Source organism: Sapajus apella, unplaced genomic scaffold, assembly GCF_009761245.1.
Source record: "Sapajus apella isolate SASKATOON/1434 unplaced genomic scaffold, GSC_monkey_1.0 scaffold125, whole genome shotgun sequence".
NCBI classification, from domain to species: domain Eukaryota; kingdom Metazoa; phylum Chordata; class Mammalia; order Primates; family Cebidae; genus Sapajus; species Sapajus apella.
In genome coordinates, this window is record NW_022437065.1 from 1,380,240 (window position 1) to 1,399,362 (window position 19,123).

Genomic DNA, 19,123 nt, shown 5'->3' on the forward strand with positions numbered 1-19,123 from the left:
CTTAGCTTAGAAGTCACCACACTTAGCCCTAAACTTCCCACCAAGTAATTATTGTCATTTGCTGTCCTCCCAGTTTGGAGGCATTTCACCAATTGGGGGTCAGTTTTATCACAAATTCAGTGGCCTGGTAACACATCTGAGACTTCACTTTCATCACGTTTCCAGGGAAACAGAGCTTGAAAGTTTCCCCAAAATCAAATGTGTTCACAGAAAAGGTTTTGTTAACCTTTTTTTTTTTTTTTTTTTTTTTTTTTTTTTTGAGACAGAGCCTTGCTCTATTGCTAAGGCTAGAGTGCAGTGCCACAATCTCTGCTCACTGCAACCTCTGCCTGCTGGGTTCAAGGGATTCTCTTGACTCAGCCTCCCAAGTAGCTGGGATTATAGGTACCTGCCACTATGCCTGGCTAATTTTTGTGTATTTTTAGTAGAGATGGGGTTTCACCATGTTAGCCAGGCTGGTCTCGAACTCCTGATCTCAAGTGATCTGCCCACTTTGGCCTCCCAAAGTCCTGGGATTACAGGCATGAGCCACTGTGCCCGCAAATCTTTTTAAGTTCTTGTCCTTTAGCCTTTTTTTTTAAATTAGCCTCAATAAAGACAGGTAAGTGAAAGTTGGTTTTGCCCCACTCCTATGGTAAAATGGGGATCAGCTTTTGACCAAACCATCAGTCATCCTGTCCACCAAAGTGGTTTGTCTTTTATGAGCCTCCTGTGTAAGAGCAGAGGAAGTTATAGAAAGATGGGCATTAATCAATTCAAAGAAAATAAGTAGAAAACTCATGCCTGAGTTTTGGTAGCTCACCATCGTAGCCCTTTCAGAAATGGACTGGTCACTCCAGTAGGTCATTCAACAGGTCAGACTTTCTCTGGATTGAGGCTGAGGGGAACAATTTTTTAAATCCCTGAGCCTAACCACCCCCCCTCACCCTGCCGCTAAATGTTCTGAGCTTTTCCGTCTCAAAAAATGGGGCATTGCCTCCCTGGCCTACATTTATACAGAGACTTTAAGAAGAGGCTATATTAGGGTATAAGTTGGTAAGAATTGAAGTCGGTTTGGGCTGTGGTGGACTGCAATCACATTCCTCCTTGTCTTCCATAGATCAAGGACACCTTCCTGAGGACTTACACGGATGCTATGCAGAATTACAATGGCAATGATGAGAGGAGCCATGCAGTGGACCATGTGCAGCGCAGCGTAAGTTCCAGAGGAGATGGGGGTGTGAACTATCTATGAGGTCTGGGCTTAGACTTATGGGCTGCCAGTGGGTTGGCCCAGTAGTTGATATTGGTTCTGTTCTTCAACTCTTAGTCCAGTTCCATTGCCAAGATAATACCCAGTCTTTGTCCAGGCGCCAGTTATTCAGGTAATTAGTGTCAAGGAGGACTACTCCCTTGAGTGTGCCTTGCATCAGTAAGGATTGCAGGTATGCCAAAAACAACTCATTTGCTCTTCAGATCTGAATCCTTGGGAAGGAGTTAGGCAGTGAATGTGTGACAACCTTGCTTAGAGTTGGCTCCCAGAGGCTGCCTTTCTGGAATCAGTATCTTCAAGCTGGGTGGAGAGCTCAGGTGAGCTGCGTTCACTGGCTGGGGCAGTGGAGTGGGTTTATAGAGTGGACCTAGAAGAAACTGAGGATCTGTTAGGTATGTAAAGGGTGTGAGCTGCCTCATGCTTTGCTGAGGATATGGGGGAAATAGAAGAGAGAGTTCCTGTCTGGGTGGCAGGTGCTGGTGCTTAAGCTTGACTGCCCATCAGGAATAACTAAGGAGGCTTTTGCTTTGGGTTTTCTTGGTATTGGTTACTTCAGAAGCAGTCTTTTTTGTTATTTATTTTAATAAAAGTTCCAACATGTACAGAAAAGTCTTGGGAATACTACAAGGAACTGAATAATCAGATTTACCAATTAATTATATTTTTGCCCCATTTGCTTTAACATTCTCTTTATTGGGGGTAGCAAACCTCTTCTGTAAAGGGTCAATAGTAAAGACCAGGCACGGTGGCTCACACCTGTAATCCTAGCACTTTTGGAGGCCAAGGTGGGTGGATTGCCTGAGCTCAGGAGATCGAGACTACCCTGGGCAACACAATGGAACTCTATCTCTACTAAAATACACACACACACACACCACACACACACACACATTTGCCAGCCGTGGCAGTGTGCCCCTGTAATCCCAGCTACTCGGGAGGCTGAGACAGGAGAATCACTTGAATCCAGGAGGCGGAGGTTGCAGTGAGCCAAGATCGCACCACTGTACTCCAGCCTGGATGACAGAGCGACACTCCTTCTTGAAAAAAAAAAAAAAAAAGGAATAAATAGTAAATATTTATGCTTTGAGGGTCATACACTCTGTCACAAGTACTCATCTCTGCCACTATGGCACAAAAGCAGCCACCGATAGTATGTGAACACATAGTTGTGGCTGTGTCCCAGTAAAACTTTATTTACAGAAACAGGCAGTTCCTGGGCTATAGTTTACCAACATCAGCTCTCCCTTTCTGTATGTGCATTTAATAAAAAAATTTAAAAAGAACTATTTACTTATTAGTAGAGATCCCAGTGGAGAGTTTTTTGAAACTGTATTTGCCTCAATTGACCAATCACCCAACAGTCCTGATTTAGTGGATGAATACATCTATATCAATAGGGGATTGTGAGTTGGACACCAAAGCACTGCTTTGCTTTGTGGAGGTGATACGAAAGCCAATGCAGTATATAATCTAGAACTTCATTTTTGGAGATCAAATAAGCATCAAAATGAGTAGAATAGTTATTGGAACTTCCATTCATCTTGACTCACCAAAGCTGCACATGTTGTCTTAGGCTTTAGCGCGTATTTCTCTTGTAAAAGTTATAAGGCAGTGATTGAGGAGACCACATCGTCTTTGATCTGCTACTTTTTAATTCTTTTCCTTTCCCTGTTAATAGCTGAGCTGCTGTGGTGTGCAGAACTACACCAACTGGAGCACCAGCCCCTACTTCCTGGAGCATGGCATCCCCCCCAGCTGCTGCATGAATGAAACCGATTGTAATCCCCAGGATCTACACAATCTGACTGTGGCCGCCACTAAAGTTAACCAGAAGGTACCTGCTTTCTTCCAGCCCTGATTGGACCACTGGTGAATGTTTGGGAGGACTTTTTTGTTTCTGTTGAAATTTTGGCAAATAGATTTGAAATGGGAGTCAAGGAAAAGAGAATCTTACTTTGTGGATCCTTGATTGCCTGGGAGAGGCACTTGAGCCTGCTCACTTCTAAAAGAAAACGCTGTGAGTAACTCAGATCAGCCTTGTCTTGGTCTCCCATAGCAAGGATCTACCAGGGATAGTTAGGAAGGTTTAGCAAGTGGTTTCTGTTCACCCTGATGCTTATGTCAGACAGCGAATGTTGGCTTTCTTCTTTTGGGTGTCCGTCTTCTGCTTAATATGCCATCTAAACATGAAATTGTTTGCAGCTGGGTGTCATACTTTGGCAGCAAGAGGGCAGTAGAGTTGACAGACAGCATCTACTTCTGCTAGGAGGGTGGCCTTTATTTTAGGGAGTTCACTGCCATAGGAAAAGAAATCAGCAACTCGGATTCAACTCACAGTCAACCTCCTGACTCCCAAAGAAATCAGAGAAAAGGAAAAAGAGGACTAAATGAAATTTAAAAGTTAGTACATAGTGGAAATGAGGGAAATTAAGTGTTAATAGAGAAGAGGAAAATCAATTCTGTATTCCACTTTACAGAGAATAAAATGAAGACATGATGTAACTGCATGTGAAGACTATCTACATTCTTAAATGTTTAGAGAAATACCATATATAAAATACATTTTGGTAAACAAAAGGGAGGAAAAAACCTACTATTATGTTTACTTTCTGTTATTCAGTCATGGGGTAAATCTTTTCTTGCTAAGATAAAATTTTGTTCTTATGATGCCTTCAAAACTCTACGTAATCTGTACCAACTACTGAATAATTCAGAGAGAAAAGATAGTAAGATTCAGTACTTACAGCTTCTTGTCTAAGTTAAAAGGACATCTATTTCTATTGGAATTTTCTTATGGATCCAAACATTGAGGCTTCCTTCATCTCTTAATAGTTAATAAGGTAACTTCTGGCTTCTTCATGGACATCCCCACTGAGCACCCATATATGTCATTATGCTTCCATTTTATGAAGTGCTAAGCATACTTGGCATGTGGTAGACACTCCAATTTATGGAAGGCAAGAAGTGCTCTATGGCAGTGAGATAGTTGATATAACAGAGCCTAAGAAGGTCGTTCATGAAAGCAGTACCCAAGTCTTTTTTTTCCCCCACTCAGACTTCCTCTTCTTTTGTGAAAATTGAGAATCCAGCAGTCAGGAGCACAGGGTCTGGTGTCAGGCTCCAGTAGAAATTCTGATTCAGCCACTTGTTGGTTATATGATCTCGGTCAAGTTACTTAACTTTTCTCAGTCTTGCTTTTCTCATCTGTAAAGTGGGAATAATAATAGCAAATGCTCCTTGGGCTTGATTTGAAGATTTAATGAGGTAAAGTATCAAAAGCACAGTGCCTGGCACAGGTTATGGCACAGATGTGATACATGTTAACTGTAGTATAAATGATGGTGGTGAAATCTGTCTTCTACATCACATGGAGTCTTTTATCGAAATAATGCAGGATTTTCTTACAGGGAGGATCTTTTGTTAGTATCTAAAAACAAGTTTGGAGACATATCCTGTTGTGCATCTATAATCCTTACAGTTATTTCCAGAAAGAGAGATAGGGTAGCATTTTTTCATTTCATTGATAAACTTACACATTGACCTCACTTTCCATCTCTCTACTACAATCCAACTTTATATTTTCCTGGCCACCTCAAATACTTAGAAGATCTGCTTAACTTCTCTCTTACTTACCTTATAGCCTCCAACCTGATCCCCTCTGAGGAAAAAAGTGAATGAAAACTAAAATTTGTCTACCGAGTTTCATTAGACATTCTTATTTAATGCCCACCCGAACTTATGAGACAAATAACTTCTCCTTGCTAAATATCAGACACCTAATCTATAAAAGGTGAGAGATGGGAATGGGGTAATAGTAGATGCTCATAAATGTTACCTCTCCTCCCAGTGATTCCTTCCCCTAGGAGGCTTAATTACTGGCACATTCTAGTTATATGGAATCCTGTGATTTAGAATAAATGGCTCATCCCTGTAGACCCTTTGGTGTCTTGAACCCTGTACTCTGATAGCACAGAAAGATGGTACTTGGCTCTTACCAGGAAGCCTGAGAGACCTGTCTTGTACAGATAACTGAGAGAGAATAGGAAGAAAGTATGAACAGTTAAATAGGATATTTATTGCTTGGATTTGGGGACAGGTTTTATTTTGGTTTTGCTAGCAGGATGATGAAATGTCTGCAGGCTCAGTTGGCTCATAGCATTGGCTGAAATCCTACTTCATAGGAATTGTTTGACAGTTTGTAAGAGCAAGAGAAATAGAGTTATTCTGCTTGGCAGCTACAGAGATACCTTTTCCCATAACCTCTATGGGACTAGCCTTCTACTCCTAGTAGTTAAAGCCTGCCACTTGCAGATGTTTTCCATTGGTGATTGTTGATTTAGACCTGCTGAGAGGGTGAGCACATGAACTGTTCTGATTATCTCCTAGGATACTTAGCAGGTCTGTGTAGATTTATCTCACACCTGACAACTAGACTTTCATATTAGGAAATTATGAGAGATTGTTGTGAGTAGATAAGATCATAGTTTAGGGAAGAATTTAAGGTTGAATGCAAACATGGCCAGTGGTTGTAGTATTAAAGCAGCTCCTACAGTAGGCAGATCTGTGCTGACACCTGGAAAATGAACTTTGGGGTCCATGCAGTAAATAACAGAAAAATTCAGAGATGGAAAACATTTATTTTGACATTGGTCTCTTATTGTTTAAATAAAAACAAAAAAAATGAAGTAACTTTTATCTTCTCATTTTAAGTAACCCTATTACTGATATGATTCATTAACCTGCTTTCTTATTTGGAGTAAAAAATAATGAGAAAACATTTCTTACAGAAGAGTGCTTCTCACCCTTTAATGGGCATGTGAAGCATCTGGGTATCTGGTTAAAATTCATTAAAAACATGTCAAAAGGAATAACCCATGGATTTGGCAGATTCTGATTCAGTAGGTCTAGGGCGGGACCTCCAATTTTGCACTTCTAACAAGTTCCTAGGTGGTGAAATACTGCTCTTTCAAGAACCGTACATTGAGGATCAAAGTGTAGAAAGAACTATTTTGGCGTGGCTGTACTAATGCCAGTCAGTCATTTCCTTTTTCTGGTTTCTCCTACTGGTTGGAGTGGCCTTACCAAAAATAATGTGACCAAGTCTAAAATCTTCTAGAGTGGAGTAGAAATCATACTTTAGAAAATATATTCAGCTGAAGTGTAGAATTGAAGTGTGCAGAAAAAAAAAACAAATCTATTCCAAACTATTTTCCAGAATAAGAAAATAGCTCATTTTGCTTCTCTGGGTTGTATTATCAGGCTTGTGTTTCTGTATTTTGAGCTAACCTAACACTGGTGCTGATCTGGACCTCATTTCTTAGCCACTTCGTCACTGCAGAGAGAAGATGTAGTAATGATGGCCAGCCTGGCAAACTGCTGTCTTAGCTGCTACATTTTGGGAAAGTGTTAGAAAATCCACATCTCTCTCCATTTTGTCTTATTCCTAACCCGAACTCTTCTCCCTTCTACTACCTTTTGAAAAACAGTGTGAGGCTGGGCATGGTGGCTCATGCTTGTAATCCCAGCGCTTTGGGAAGCCAAGATGGGCGGATCACCTGAAGTCAGGAGCTCGAGACCAACCTGGCCAATGTGGTGAAACCCCGTCTGTACTAAAAATACAAAAATTAGCCAGGCGTGGTGGCACACACCTGTAATCCCAGCTATTCAGGAGGCTGAGGCAGGATAATCACTTGAACCCTGGAGGCGGAGGTTGCAGTGAGCTGAGGTCACGCCACTGTACTCCAGCCTGGGTGACAGAGCAAGACTTTGTCTCAGTTAAAAAAAAGAAAAAAGAGAAAAAGAAAGAAAAAAATAGTGTGATATATAATGTTACTAGTAAAAGTGAAATCAGCAAGCTTCTACTATGGGGAATCAAATTTCAAAACTCCCCATGAGTGATAATGTATTTCCTTTCCCACTCCCACCCTGGCCTTCAAATTTGCCTCAGATAACTAAGGAGTATAGTTTGTCAATTGCATTGAAAACATGTGTCACACAAAGGGAACAGTATACACTGGGTCCTATAGGAGGGTAGAGAGTGGGAGGAGGGGGAAGATAAGGAAAAATAACTAATGGGTACTAGGCTTAATACTTGGGTGACAAAATAATCTGTACAACAAACCCCCACGACACAAGTTTACCTGTATAACAAACTTGCACATGTACCCCTGAACTTAAGTAACAAAAGACAACATGTCTCGAAGCACTACTTCTAAGTTAATGCACCTTTTTTTTCTGCAAGCAGACTACGAATATATATAATTATCACTTAATAGAAGACACAGCATGGGTATAATTTTTTACAAGCTATAAGAAATGTTAAATTGTTAAATTTGAACTTTAAAAGGGGAAACATGGTTGGGTTTTTTTTGTTGTTGTTCTTCAAATGTTATTAAAACTTGGTGTGCCATTCTTGATAAACAAGAACCAGCCTTAACCTGTTTATTATATTAATGTCTTTATTTTTTACGTACTTTATACACTTAAGTTGAAGCCCTTTTCCGGAAAGCTGGAAAAAGACCATGTCTTCCTAGCTGAATAAAGACTCTAGGCTGATTTTGCCAGTTTAAATAAATATACTTAAAATACTCTCTCTCTTTCTGGGAAAGATGACCCTAGAACATAAATTTTCCCTATTTAAAAAATTCTAATGGTCTCATAAGGAAGAACCCTAAAACTCCATAAAGTTGGCAGATATCCAAACACTTCCCTCTAGCTAGATGATTTCAGTTTGTTTATTCAAGTTTTGTCATTCATCGTCAAAATGCTAGTAACTATGTTTATGATGCTGAGATTTCCTGTTCAAGGATGCAGAATGTCTTTTCATCTTTTCAAGCCTACTTCTTTATCTCTATCGTGTTTGCTTCATAGATCTTACAGATTTCTTGCTAAATTTAGTCCTACTACGGAAACATTTGTCGATGAAATTGTGTCTGGGATTGGCTTTAAATGGAATGGGAGTTGGGGAGGCTCAAATGAAACAAGATTGACCAAATATTAATTTGTGATGTTAGGGGAAGGGTCATGTGTCTCTACACTTTTGTGTATGTTTAAAATTTTTTCTTATTTTTTTAAGTTTGAAAAGAATGCTAATAAATCCCTAGAGTGAGTTGCAATTATATTTGCTGAATTAAGGTTGAAGTGTGTGTTGGGAGTGTTTGCAGTACACATAGCTTTAGTAAAAAGCTTAGCCTAAGTCAAAACATGTCTCCAAGACAGTGTTTTTCTTTTTTCAGGGTTGTTATGATCTGGTAACTAGTTTCATGGAGACTAACATGGGAATCATCGCTGGAGTGGCGTTTGGAATCGCATTCTCCCAGGTAGCCTACATAATTCTGCAGAGCCTGTCTAGCTTTTCCTCTGCCTCCCTCCCTGGCCTCCAGATTCTCAGCCTGCCTTCCTGTACTTTGGGAGAAGCTGATAGATGGGGTCAAAGCGCCTTGCTCATTAGTCCTCAGGTGATCTGTTTATTGATTTTTCTTTTTCAACTCAAATGAAGTTTTGTCATCAAGGGAATATCGGTTACAGTTCAACTAATGACTGGCTCCAGATAAACAACTGGCTACTTCTATAGGTCAAATGGAGGTTCACTGAATAATGTGCTGGCATAATTGGAGCATAAACAATGCAAAACATCAAATGGCTGATCTGGATTTGGGGGAAGCTTTTTTCCTGATTGATCTGACCCTTTTTTGCTAATTCCTGTGTATTATGGATGATATCTTTCCCTTTAAAGAAAGCCTAAATTTAACAAACTTCAGCTTGTGATCATTATTTTAATCTCTAGCTTTGACTGTAAGAGGTTTGACTATGCTTATTTGGTTTCTTAAGAGGAAACCAAATTTTGTGTATTAAATTTTATATCCCTTTATCTCTACCTACTGTCTAAAAATCAATGGGAGAAGTACTATGCCAATTAAGTAAACCACACACACTTGAGGATAGAACAAGATTAAGCTAAATCTAAAATGTAGCCCACCTCCACCAGGCAGGGCATGGTCCCACAGGCTTCTGATCTCCCAGACAAATGATATATCCTTGCTAAAATGTTGCTTTGGGTAGAAGAATCGACATGTATAGTTAACAACCAAAAGCAAACTTTGTTTATGGTGTAACTCAGACTTTGTTCAGACCAACAGGTCATTTTTCAAACAAAGCCCAATTAATGTTGTCTGAGTAATGTCTCCACAGCTCTCATTTCATTTTTTAAAATTTCTTTTTATTCAGGACCTGGTGTCTACAACAAACCACAACTCTAATTTCTGCATAGGCTATCTCAGACTCTAATTACTTTTCCCCACCCATCTGTATCTCTGGCCCTCTGGCTTAGCAATGCCAATGAACTTTAATTTTATTCCAGTTTGTTCCTAAAACTTTCTAATTGAAATGTGAAATATACAGAAAAGTGCATAAATTATGTTTACAGCTTAATAAGTTACCACAAAATGAACATAGCTGTGTAACCCTCACTTAGATTAAGGAATAGAACTTTAGTCTGATGGTTTACTTTTTATAAGTAGACAGCCTTAGAGAGGTAGAAGAGCTTTTCTTCTTAAGCAGTTACAATACCTGTGTGACATTTTATCTCACAAGAGCATGTGGGCTCAGCCAGCACAAGTGTGTTTCTTGTTGCAATTTCAAAATTATCTTTTACCATGCTTCATTATTTTTTGTTTTTATTTTACAGCTCATGAAGTGAATTAAGCTTTCAACACTCCAACACACAGACAAACCAGAGTGGGGTCACAAACAATGCAAATTAACTCAGTCTCCAGAGACATTTGAAAAGCAATTGCTACTCTAAAATTTTTTCTAGTGGCTATAATATTTCAATAATAATACTCAGTAACATCAGTCTAATGACTGAGGGACATTTTAGAGGATCCCCAAACCCTGGTGACTGATGCAAATGTGCAGGATGCACTTGACAGCCTTGAACATCCTGTTTACTTAACACATGCATGTGTAGCATCACATTGTTAACATCAAAAGGGTAGTCTTGTGTTTGGCATTGAGGAGGCCTGTCCCATCTGAGGAAAAAAATAAAGGGATATTATGCTGATATTGTACATGAGGAGAAGAGAGCCTCAAAGAATCTGGAATCTCATGAATGAAACACCTTACCATCCAAGAATATTTCCATGTGGCCATAAGTATATGTGTGGTATCAGGAGGATCCTATTTTCATTAATGAGATAAATCAAATGAATCCTTCTCCAAGTAATGAATCTGATTAACACCTCTCTTCCACTCTTCTCTCACACATTCCAATGAAGAAATTTATGATTAGACAAATAGTTATCTGGCCTGATAAGCATTAATCTCTCTGTGCTACCTTAAAGAAATCTGTGATTCATGAATTGTTGAATATGCCCTGTGACCATCTAGGGCCGGATGAGGGGCTTTGGCCTTAAGGAACCTCAACTCCAAAACTATCTGCAGTGAGTTTAGGTCTCATCAAGGTACCACATAGTTGTTGGGGTAATAAAACACAAAGCCCAGTGGCATCACACCACAGTGCCAGTACTGTTCACCCATGTGGCCAGGCAGGACCAGCAGGGTGGAGACTTGAGATCTTCTCCCAGGTTCCGGCAAGGAGAGGGATGGCTATTGCTGGCGTTTACCAGCCAGATGCACCAAGAACTGCAGCTATTTATGGTGCCATCAAACTCAGGGTTCCTGAAAGTTGAAGTTGGCTTCCAGACGTCCATAAATCCGAGGCAACCTGGGGACAATGGTGGCCATTTACCAGATGCCTGTTCACAAAGAACCAGCCCTATTGATCCTGGTCAGTGACCTGGAACCAGACCTTTTGCTACATGTGTTCAGAAATTTTAGAGCCAATGTCATAGTAAAATTTAGCAAATGTTGGCTGATATTAATAACCAATTGTGTTGCCCTATTCCTTAGCCTTCCTATAATAAAGAAGGCTCTACTAAGTAGAGACCACAGAGAGGACAAAGTAGGTAGGAAAGAACAGAGCTCTCTCTCCCCTCACCCTGCCTTTCGTTGGCTTGCCCTTGACCTTTTTCTTGCCTTTTGCTTTGCTTGCTCTTGTGACCTCTATTCTATCATCCGTTGGAAGAAACTGGTCAGGCACATCTATTGTCTCAGAGATTAAAGGTGGTATAAAGTATTAGGAAAACTAAGCTGGGTCTAGCCTTTTAATAGACTGTGCAGGAACTTTGCCCCTGTTAGCTAACTTAGCTAATTGAAAGCTCTTGAGTGCTGTTTTTGGACAGCAGCAGGGTTGTGTCAAGCATTGAACACTTCTCTCTATAAACTTCCATTGCCTTTGTCCTCTCAAGCTAAACCTCATTTGTCTGGACTTGATGGGCAGGGTCTGCTGCCTATAAATTTATAGCAGGAGGTTGAGTGTGTTTAGTCGCGTACTTCTTCACTTCATCTTTGGCAACTGCTCTTTCACTCGAGGGCTTGGGGAGAGAGAGAGAGAGACAGAGCATGTACGCATATCACCCCTGTCCTATCCCCACCCCCAATATGGCCTGGAAGCCAAAAGCCATGGGATGCCTGGGCATGGACATGTTTATTGTTCAATTTGTGGCATTGTGTATATGTACATAGGCGTGTGTGAATGCAGTGGGGAAATGGGGTGTCCTCTGGACCTCTGTATTTAGTGCTTCTGTGTCTAAGGTAAATAGACCCAGGGCTTTGCTAGACTTAGAACCTGTTGGGCTGGATTAATTCCCCATATCATATAATATTATAGTCCTGAGTAAAGAAAGTAGAGCTGTTTTCCAGAAGGGGAGGGTTGAGTGACTTGCTTGAAGTTGGGCAGCTACTATAGATCCAGGATTATAATTCTGACCTCTTTACTTGGCCTGCTGTATTAACTTTTAAGGCCAGAGATCATCCTTGTTCCTGCCTCTGCTAGCACCTGAAGGGAATTCGTTTTGTTCTTTTATAACAAAAAGACTTAAGTCTGTGAAATTCAAAGGGAAAAGGTACTTGTAAGAAAACACAGGTCCTATTCCTACCCATACACTTTCAGATCCTCACCCTCCTGTCTGGCCTCCTTCAGGGTCAAAATGCTGCTAAGATGATTCATTATATGCCAGTCATTCTTTTCTTTTTGAGGGCCCTTGAGAAGACCTGTTTACCTTTTCTATGTAGAGGGCAGGACACGGCTGGGGCTATACTTAGATAGGAGAAGAGGGTACAGCCCAAGCTCTGAGAATTACCTGTGTAGCTTGGGGTGTATTCTTTAACCTCTCACAACCCTCAATTTTCTTATCTGGAAAACTGAGATTGTAATATTGTACAGTTTAAGGTACGGATTCAATACAGGCCAAGTGCAGTGGCTCATGCCTGTAATCCCAGCACTTTGGGAGGCTCAAACAGGCAGATCATTTGAGCCCAGGATCATTTGAGCCCATATCCCAGCCATACCCAGCTGACAAATGTAGACATCTCAGGCCTGGTCAACATGGCAAAACCCCATCTCTACTAAAAATACAGAAATTAGCTGAGTGTGGTGGTGTATGCCTGTAATCACAGCTACTCAGGAGGCTGAGGTAGGAGAATTGCTTCGACCTGGGAGGCAGAGATTGCAGTGAGCCAAGGTTGCACGACTGCTCTCCAGCCTGGATATTCAATACGGTCAGCCCTCCATATCTTCAGGTTCTGTATCCATGGATTCAACCAGCTATGGATTGAAAATAACAATATGACAAAAAATAATACAAATAAAAACAATATAGTATAGCAACTATTTATATAGCATTTACATTGTATTAGGTATTATGAGTAATCTTGAGATGATTTAAAGTATAAAGGAGGATATGCATCGGTTATATGCAAATATTACACCATTTTGTATCAGAGACTTGAGCATCCTAGGATTTTACTATCCTCATGAGGTCCTGGAACCAATCTCCAGCAGATACTAAGGGATGACTGTAATTTGTTCTACCCCAATGTGTTATTTAACTCTGACACTTATTTGATTTTTGATATTATCAAGTGTGTTCTGGTGTTGATCCTGGAAAATGGAAGTTCTAACAAACAGAGACAAGCTATGAGGTTCAAGGTTGTTACAATCATATTTTAGTTTCTCATTTGGCAGAATATTCTGGAGGTTACAGTCATGGTACCTTCAGCCACTTGGCAGTAAGTGCATGAGACTTTGTGTTTTATGGCACCAAATGATGTTGGCCAGAGCCTTGGTAGAAGATAGGACGAGTCCAATAAGATGATGATGTTTCCTTACCTGAAAGAGGTTATAGTTTGCATATTTCACAGCACAGTTTTAATTTGAAAAAGGAAGATAAGAGGTGAGAACTGGAACCTGCACGGGTAGGTTAAGAGCCAGGAAAATTGAGTTCAGGTGTTGCTGTGACCAACAGTGGGAACTGAAGTGGCAGCAGGTATTTCACCTGAAAGATATGGGTAACTAGGTAGATTGGATGAGCAGTTCCCTGCCCTGGAAGGGTTGTTAAAACACCAGTTGCTGGGCCCCACCCCCCAGAGTATCTAATTCAGCAGGTCTGGGGTGAGATCTGAGAATGTGCATTTCTAAAAAGGTCCTAGGTGATTATGATGCTCTTGGTCCTGGGGTCACACTTTTAGTGACACAGGTTATTCCCACCCCTTATCCAGCAAAACATGCCTTGTTGTCTAAGGAGAAGGGCCTACATTGGCCAAGAGAAAGCAGCCTCTAAACACAAGTGCACAATTGGCCCCTCTCCAAAGAATGCTGATCCTCCAGATTCATGAGTGGGAATTTTCTAATGAACAGAACAAGATGTGCTTAAGGGTGTCTTGAGAGTATCACAGCCATCTTTATTAGATTCACTTGTGCCATAGTTTAGATCAAGGCACAAAGACAAGTGGAGGACTAGAATCTTCTGAGGAGGTGGAGGTACTATGTCATTAGTTGTCCTGAGGCCCCTAAAAAACTAGGAGGTGGGCCCTGGGTGTAGATGAGCCCACTTTAGGCCTAAGATGTCTACATGGTTGAGAGACAGAATATAAAGCTCCACTTTCCCCTATCCCCTCCTACCTTTTCACAAGCCATGGCTTTCTTACCTCACTGGTGAATGTACCTGGTCAAGAATAGTGTCTCTATTCTTGCCTCAAGGAAAGAACTATTATTTTGTCAGCCGGGTATCGCTGGGATATTATAGTATGCTGAGAAATCTTCTAAATGCATGTGCTATAGCTTTGAATTAAATTTTAGCATTTTAGTTAATATATCACTAAATCTGTGTTTCTTATTTTTTTATTGCTCTCATAACATGAATAAATTTTAATAGCCTTAAGTGTCAAAAGTTGTTCTTCAATGGCCAGAGTGAGCTACAGCTGGAACATGATGGCCAGTTTGAGAACCTCCAGTTGACCCTGCAGTTAGACTCCCAACAGCTGAGATCCCATGGTTGAAATCAGGTTTTATCTTTTGCTCTAGGGCCCTTTCCCTATTTACATACGGAAACTTCTTAAAAACAATTATGTCTAGTGATACACATATATCAAAAATCACATTATATCCCATAAACATATAAAATTATCAATTAAAAATTAAAAGAAAGATGTGGTTCAGTGACTTGAGAGTCTCATTTTTGTTTTTCTCCCTGGCAACAGTTGATTGGCATGCTGCTGGCCTGCTGTCTGTCCCGGTTCATCACGGCCAATCAGTATGAGATGGTGTAAGGAGGAGGTAGGTGGCAGTGGGGAGTGTTTAATTTTGGGACACAAAATTGGGACACATACTACCCTTCAAATGTGCAGGAGTACTGCCTGGCCATTGAGCACCTGATCCTGGCAGCACTCGTCCATGTGCGGAAATCTCATTTCCGTGGTTGTGGGAAGGAGGTATAATTGGTTCTTTTGTGAAAAATGTGGAAATGCTTTTTTCAGCTTGTTACCTTTCTTTTCAAGTCCTTATTATTGGTGAATCACTGACATGTTTTAATTTCTCTCTTAGTCTTTCAAGAACAACGGAGTAAGAGACCTGTTTTAAAAAGGAACTACATCAATCTTTGAAAGACTTCCAAAGAATGTTAGAGCACAGTACATAATACACCTGCCCTGCTCCTCCTATCCCTTAGCCCCCCACGTGCAACTGACACTCCTACCCAGTCTCTGCTCCACCTTTTAGCCCATGTCACGTGTAGTGTCCATTTTGTGAAGCCCTGTTGTGCCACAGAGTGTAGCCAGGTCCCCCTGCAGCTAGTCCTAGTGAACCTCACCCTGAGGCCCTGCATGGGCCAGCCCCTCCATCTGTACTTGGTCCAACTGCAACTCATCATCGGTGACTGGTTATCACACCATCGCTGGCCCCTTTGGACCCTGCATGTAGTGTGGGAGGCTCCTGTTAGCTCCTCACTGTGGTAAATGCCACACACCTTTAAGTAGATAAGCAGACGATAGTTATCTGTTCTTTTGACTTAATCTCATTTGGTTTGATTTTCCCTCTACTAAGGCTTTCCTACCTTCTTCAGGCTGCCTAAGACATGTAAAGAAACACATCGGTAATTGTCCGTGAGGAGAAAAAAAGCATGTGTCATGCATGAAGGAAACTGAGCTTTAGGTGGTCTCCTTGCTTGTTACATACCTGGGTATATGTAGGCAGTTTAGTGCATCTTTGCCTCTCAGTTGAAACCTGTATAATCCTGTTACAAAACTGTGTTGTTGCTTCTTGTGAAGGCCATGATATTTTGTTTTTCCCCAGTTAATTGCTATTGTGTTATTTTACTACTTCTCTCTGTACTTTTTTCTTGCATTGACATTATAGACATCGAGGACCTCATCAGATCAATTTAAAAATGAGTGTGAAGGGGGAACAAGTCAAAATATTTTTAAAAGATCTTCAAAAATAATGCCTCTGTCTAGCATGCCAACAAGAATGCATTGATATTGTGAACATTTGTGATATATGTATTAATAAATAGAGCAATTACAAACAGCTACGTTCTGGTTCTGTTTTTTGGTTCTTACGAAAGTCTTTAAACACATTTCTATTCCATCTTGCTCTTCAGGACATTGCAGGCAGGTGGACCTCACACACACTGACACACCTCTCCATGTGTGCTCCTACCCCACCAAAATAGCATCAGGCAGCAGAGAAGCTAAAGGGTTAGATTTTTAAAATTATTGTATGGACACTTCAGAAACTTTAACCATTTATCATGAACAGAATACATTGTTGTCTGCAGAAATAGAGCCTTCATATCATTTCAGGCCTCTGAAATTCTTGGGCCTGAAATTCATGAAATAAATACAAAGATTTCAGCTGAGTTTTTAAAATCTGGATTTCATTTCTTAAAAAAGGAAATGAGCCTCTATTCTTCCCTTCATCATTTCTAATGAGCATATATTCTTCCCTTTCCTCTTTGTTTTCTGGGTTGGATCGAATAAACGCAACCTAGAGAAGAGATTACATCCTACGATTTAGCCATCGCAGCGCCCCAGTTTGTACTGAATTTTGGAATGCTTTCACGTGATTTAAAGAGCATTTTACCAATAGGTGCAGTATATCATTTACAATTAATTTTTTCCTTCTTGATGAGTCATCCAAAAAACAAAAACCTAGTAAAAGCATAAATTGATCTGTTACCAAATGAGTAGATCTAAAAGGCTCCCTCTTCTCTGTTGTACAACCTGTAATTATAATGGAGATGGCTTTCTAACTGTATGCATTTATTAGCCTGAACCTTGCATAGAGTAAACCCTGCTACAACATTGACAAAGGACACTGCTTAAAACTTCAGTTGGACCCTCTTCAAAAGGTCAGCAATTTAGTGAATAAAGGAGAGCTCTTCTCTGGAAACATATGTAGCTCAAAATTTTTTGACAGTTCAGTTTCTAATTTCTATTTCATTATATATTGAAATGAAGCTTTTCTTTAAAATCCTAAATAGAGCTCAACCCGTGGTTCATCTTTTTGCAAACTATGGGTTTATTGGTATACTTTGGTAAGAAATCTATATGCTTTCTAAACTAAATTCAGATCTCAGAATAACATACTTTTAATGTGAAACATTTGGACCAAGGTTGATTTTACTTTAAAACTATCAAATGTTCATGTTTCAACTCTGAATGACTTGTTTGCAATGTCCTTTCCTCCTTCAAAGGAAACTTAAAAGACAGAAATTGAAACAATTTTTTGTTTTCTTTTTATTATCCTCCACCCCCCTTTGTTGAGATATAATGATTACTTATAGTAAAGAACACAAAATGTTAAGTGTACAACTTCAACTTGCACATATGTACAAACCAGTATAAACAACTGCCCAGATTATATACAGAATATTTCAGTACCCTTGAAGGTTCCCTTGTGTCCATTTTCAGTCAGTAACTACAGCTCTCTCACCATCCCCTCAACCCTGCCCAGGAGTACCACTAATCTGAATTATATTCCCATATTTTAGTTATGTCTCTTCGTCAACTTCATATAAATAGAATCACCGTGTGGACTGCTTCATGTACCTTCTTTCACTCAACATTGTGTCTGCAAGAGTTAGTTACATGATGTATGTAAACATAGTCTTGTCTTCATTGTGGTAAAGGATTACATTGTGCAAATATAGCACAGTATACCCATTCTGGACATTTGGGTTTTTTTTTATTTTTAATTGTTTTGTTAGGTTCTGGCTACTATCATAGAGCTACAATGAGCATTATGGTATATGCTTTTTGGTGGACATAAATACACTTGTAGGATTGGTCGGAAGTAAGGTAAGTTTAGCATTAGGAAGTACTACCTAACATTTTTCCCAAAGTGGTTATGCTAATTTATTCTCCCATCAGCAATGTAAAAAAGATCTAGTTGTTCCACATCCTCACCAACACTTGATATTCTCAGTCTGTTTTATTTTAGACATTCTACAGGTGCATAATGTTATCTAGATTTAATGTGCCTCACACTTTCATTTTTTCATTGACCATTTTGATTTCCTCTTTTTGTAAGATGTTCAAGTTTTTTGTGTATTTTAAAATCAGTTGTCTTTATTGTTTTGTAGGAATCCTTTCTCTATTCTGGATACAAGTCCTTTCTTGGATGTACGTATTGCAAATCTTTTCTCCCAGCCTGAGACTTGCCTTTTCAAGAACAGTGAGTTCTGGATTAACAATACATCTGGTTAGAGGTAGAAAAAAATGACACAAATAATTCAAGATGTTGAATTATTTCCTTTCTTCCTAGCAAGAGCACTGTTTGATTCCACAGTGCTTTCACTATTTGTTGGTTGACTTTAGAAGGAGCTTTGCCTTTTATTTGTATTGTGCTTAATCTAATGCAATTAGTTTACATTTTCTACAAATATAAAGATTTGCAGCTGGGAGGAGGAAATAATTAAAACATGTCATTAAAAATGCCAGGAGCCAGGCCCAGCGTCTCATGCCTGTAATCTGAGCTACTCAGAAGGCTAAGGCAGGAGGATCACTTGAGCCCAGGTTGCGACTGCAGTGAGCAATGATGGTGCCACTGTACTTCAGCCTGGGTGACAGAACAAAATCCTGTCTCAAAAGAAAAAAAGTAAAATGAAATAAAATGTTGGAGCATTTCCTAGCAATCAGACTCAGAAAAAAATATTGGGGGACAGGCTTCGGAATTTAGGTTTAAAGTAAGAAAATACATAAAACAAAGGTTTTCTTGTTTGCACACATTTAATTGTCAATGTTAAAAGCCTTTGAACAAAACTTAGGTAATAGATTTTTGAGATTATAAATCATAGCCCAGCACAGAGATTGCTGAGATTTGGCCCGAGATTTTTTTTTTTTTTTTTTTTTTTTTTTTGTTAAAACTCCCCAGTTGATTCGAATGTCCAGGCAGAGTGGGAACCTCTGTACTAGAATCTGGCTTCAGCCTACCTTTTTCACCTTGTGCTCCATGTCTATCCTATTTATTCAAGA

At 39.9% G+C, this 19,123-nt stretch overlaps 1 protein-coding gene across 1 annotated transcript in view; it reads left to right on the forward strand.

The window, feature by feature from the left end:
• TSPAN7 (tetraspanin 7) overlaps positions 1-16,175 on the forward strand; it is a 124,471-nt gene extending 108,296 nt beyond the window's left edge. The window contains exons 4-8 of the mRNA XM_032261648.1: positions 1,100-1,195; positions 2,931-3,086; positions 8,488-8,571; positions 14,852-14,927; positions 15,195-16,175. Coding sequence (XP_032117539.1) covers positions 1,100-1,195; positions 2,931-3,086; positions 8,488-8,571; positions 14,852-14,920 — 405 coding nt within the window. The 3' untranslated portion in view covers positions 14,921-14,927; positions 15,195-16,175. The remainder of the gene's footprint in view (positions 1-1,099; positions 1,196-2,930; positions 3,087-8,487; positions 8,572-14,851; positions 14,928-15,194) is intronic.
• Positions 16,176-19,123: the final 2,948 nt, after the last annotated feature.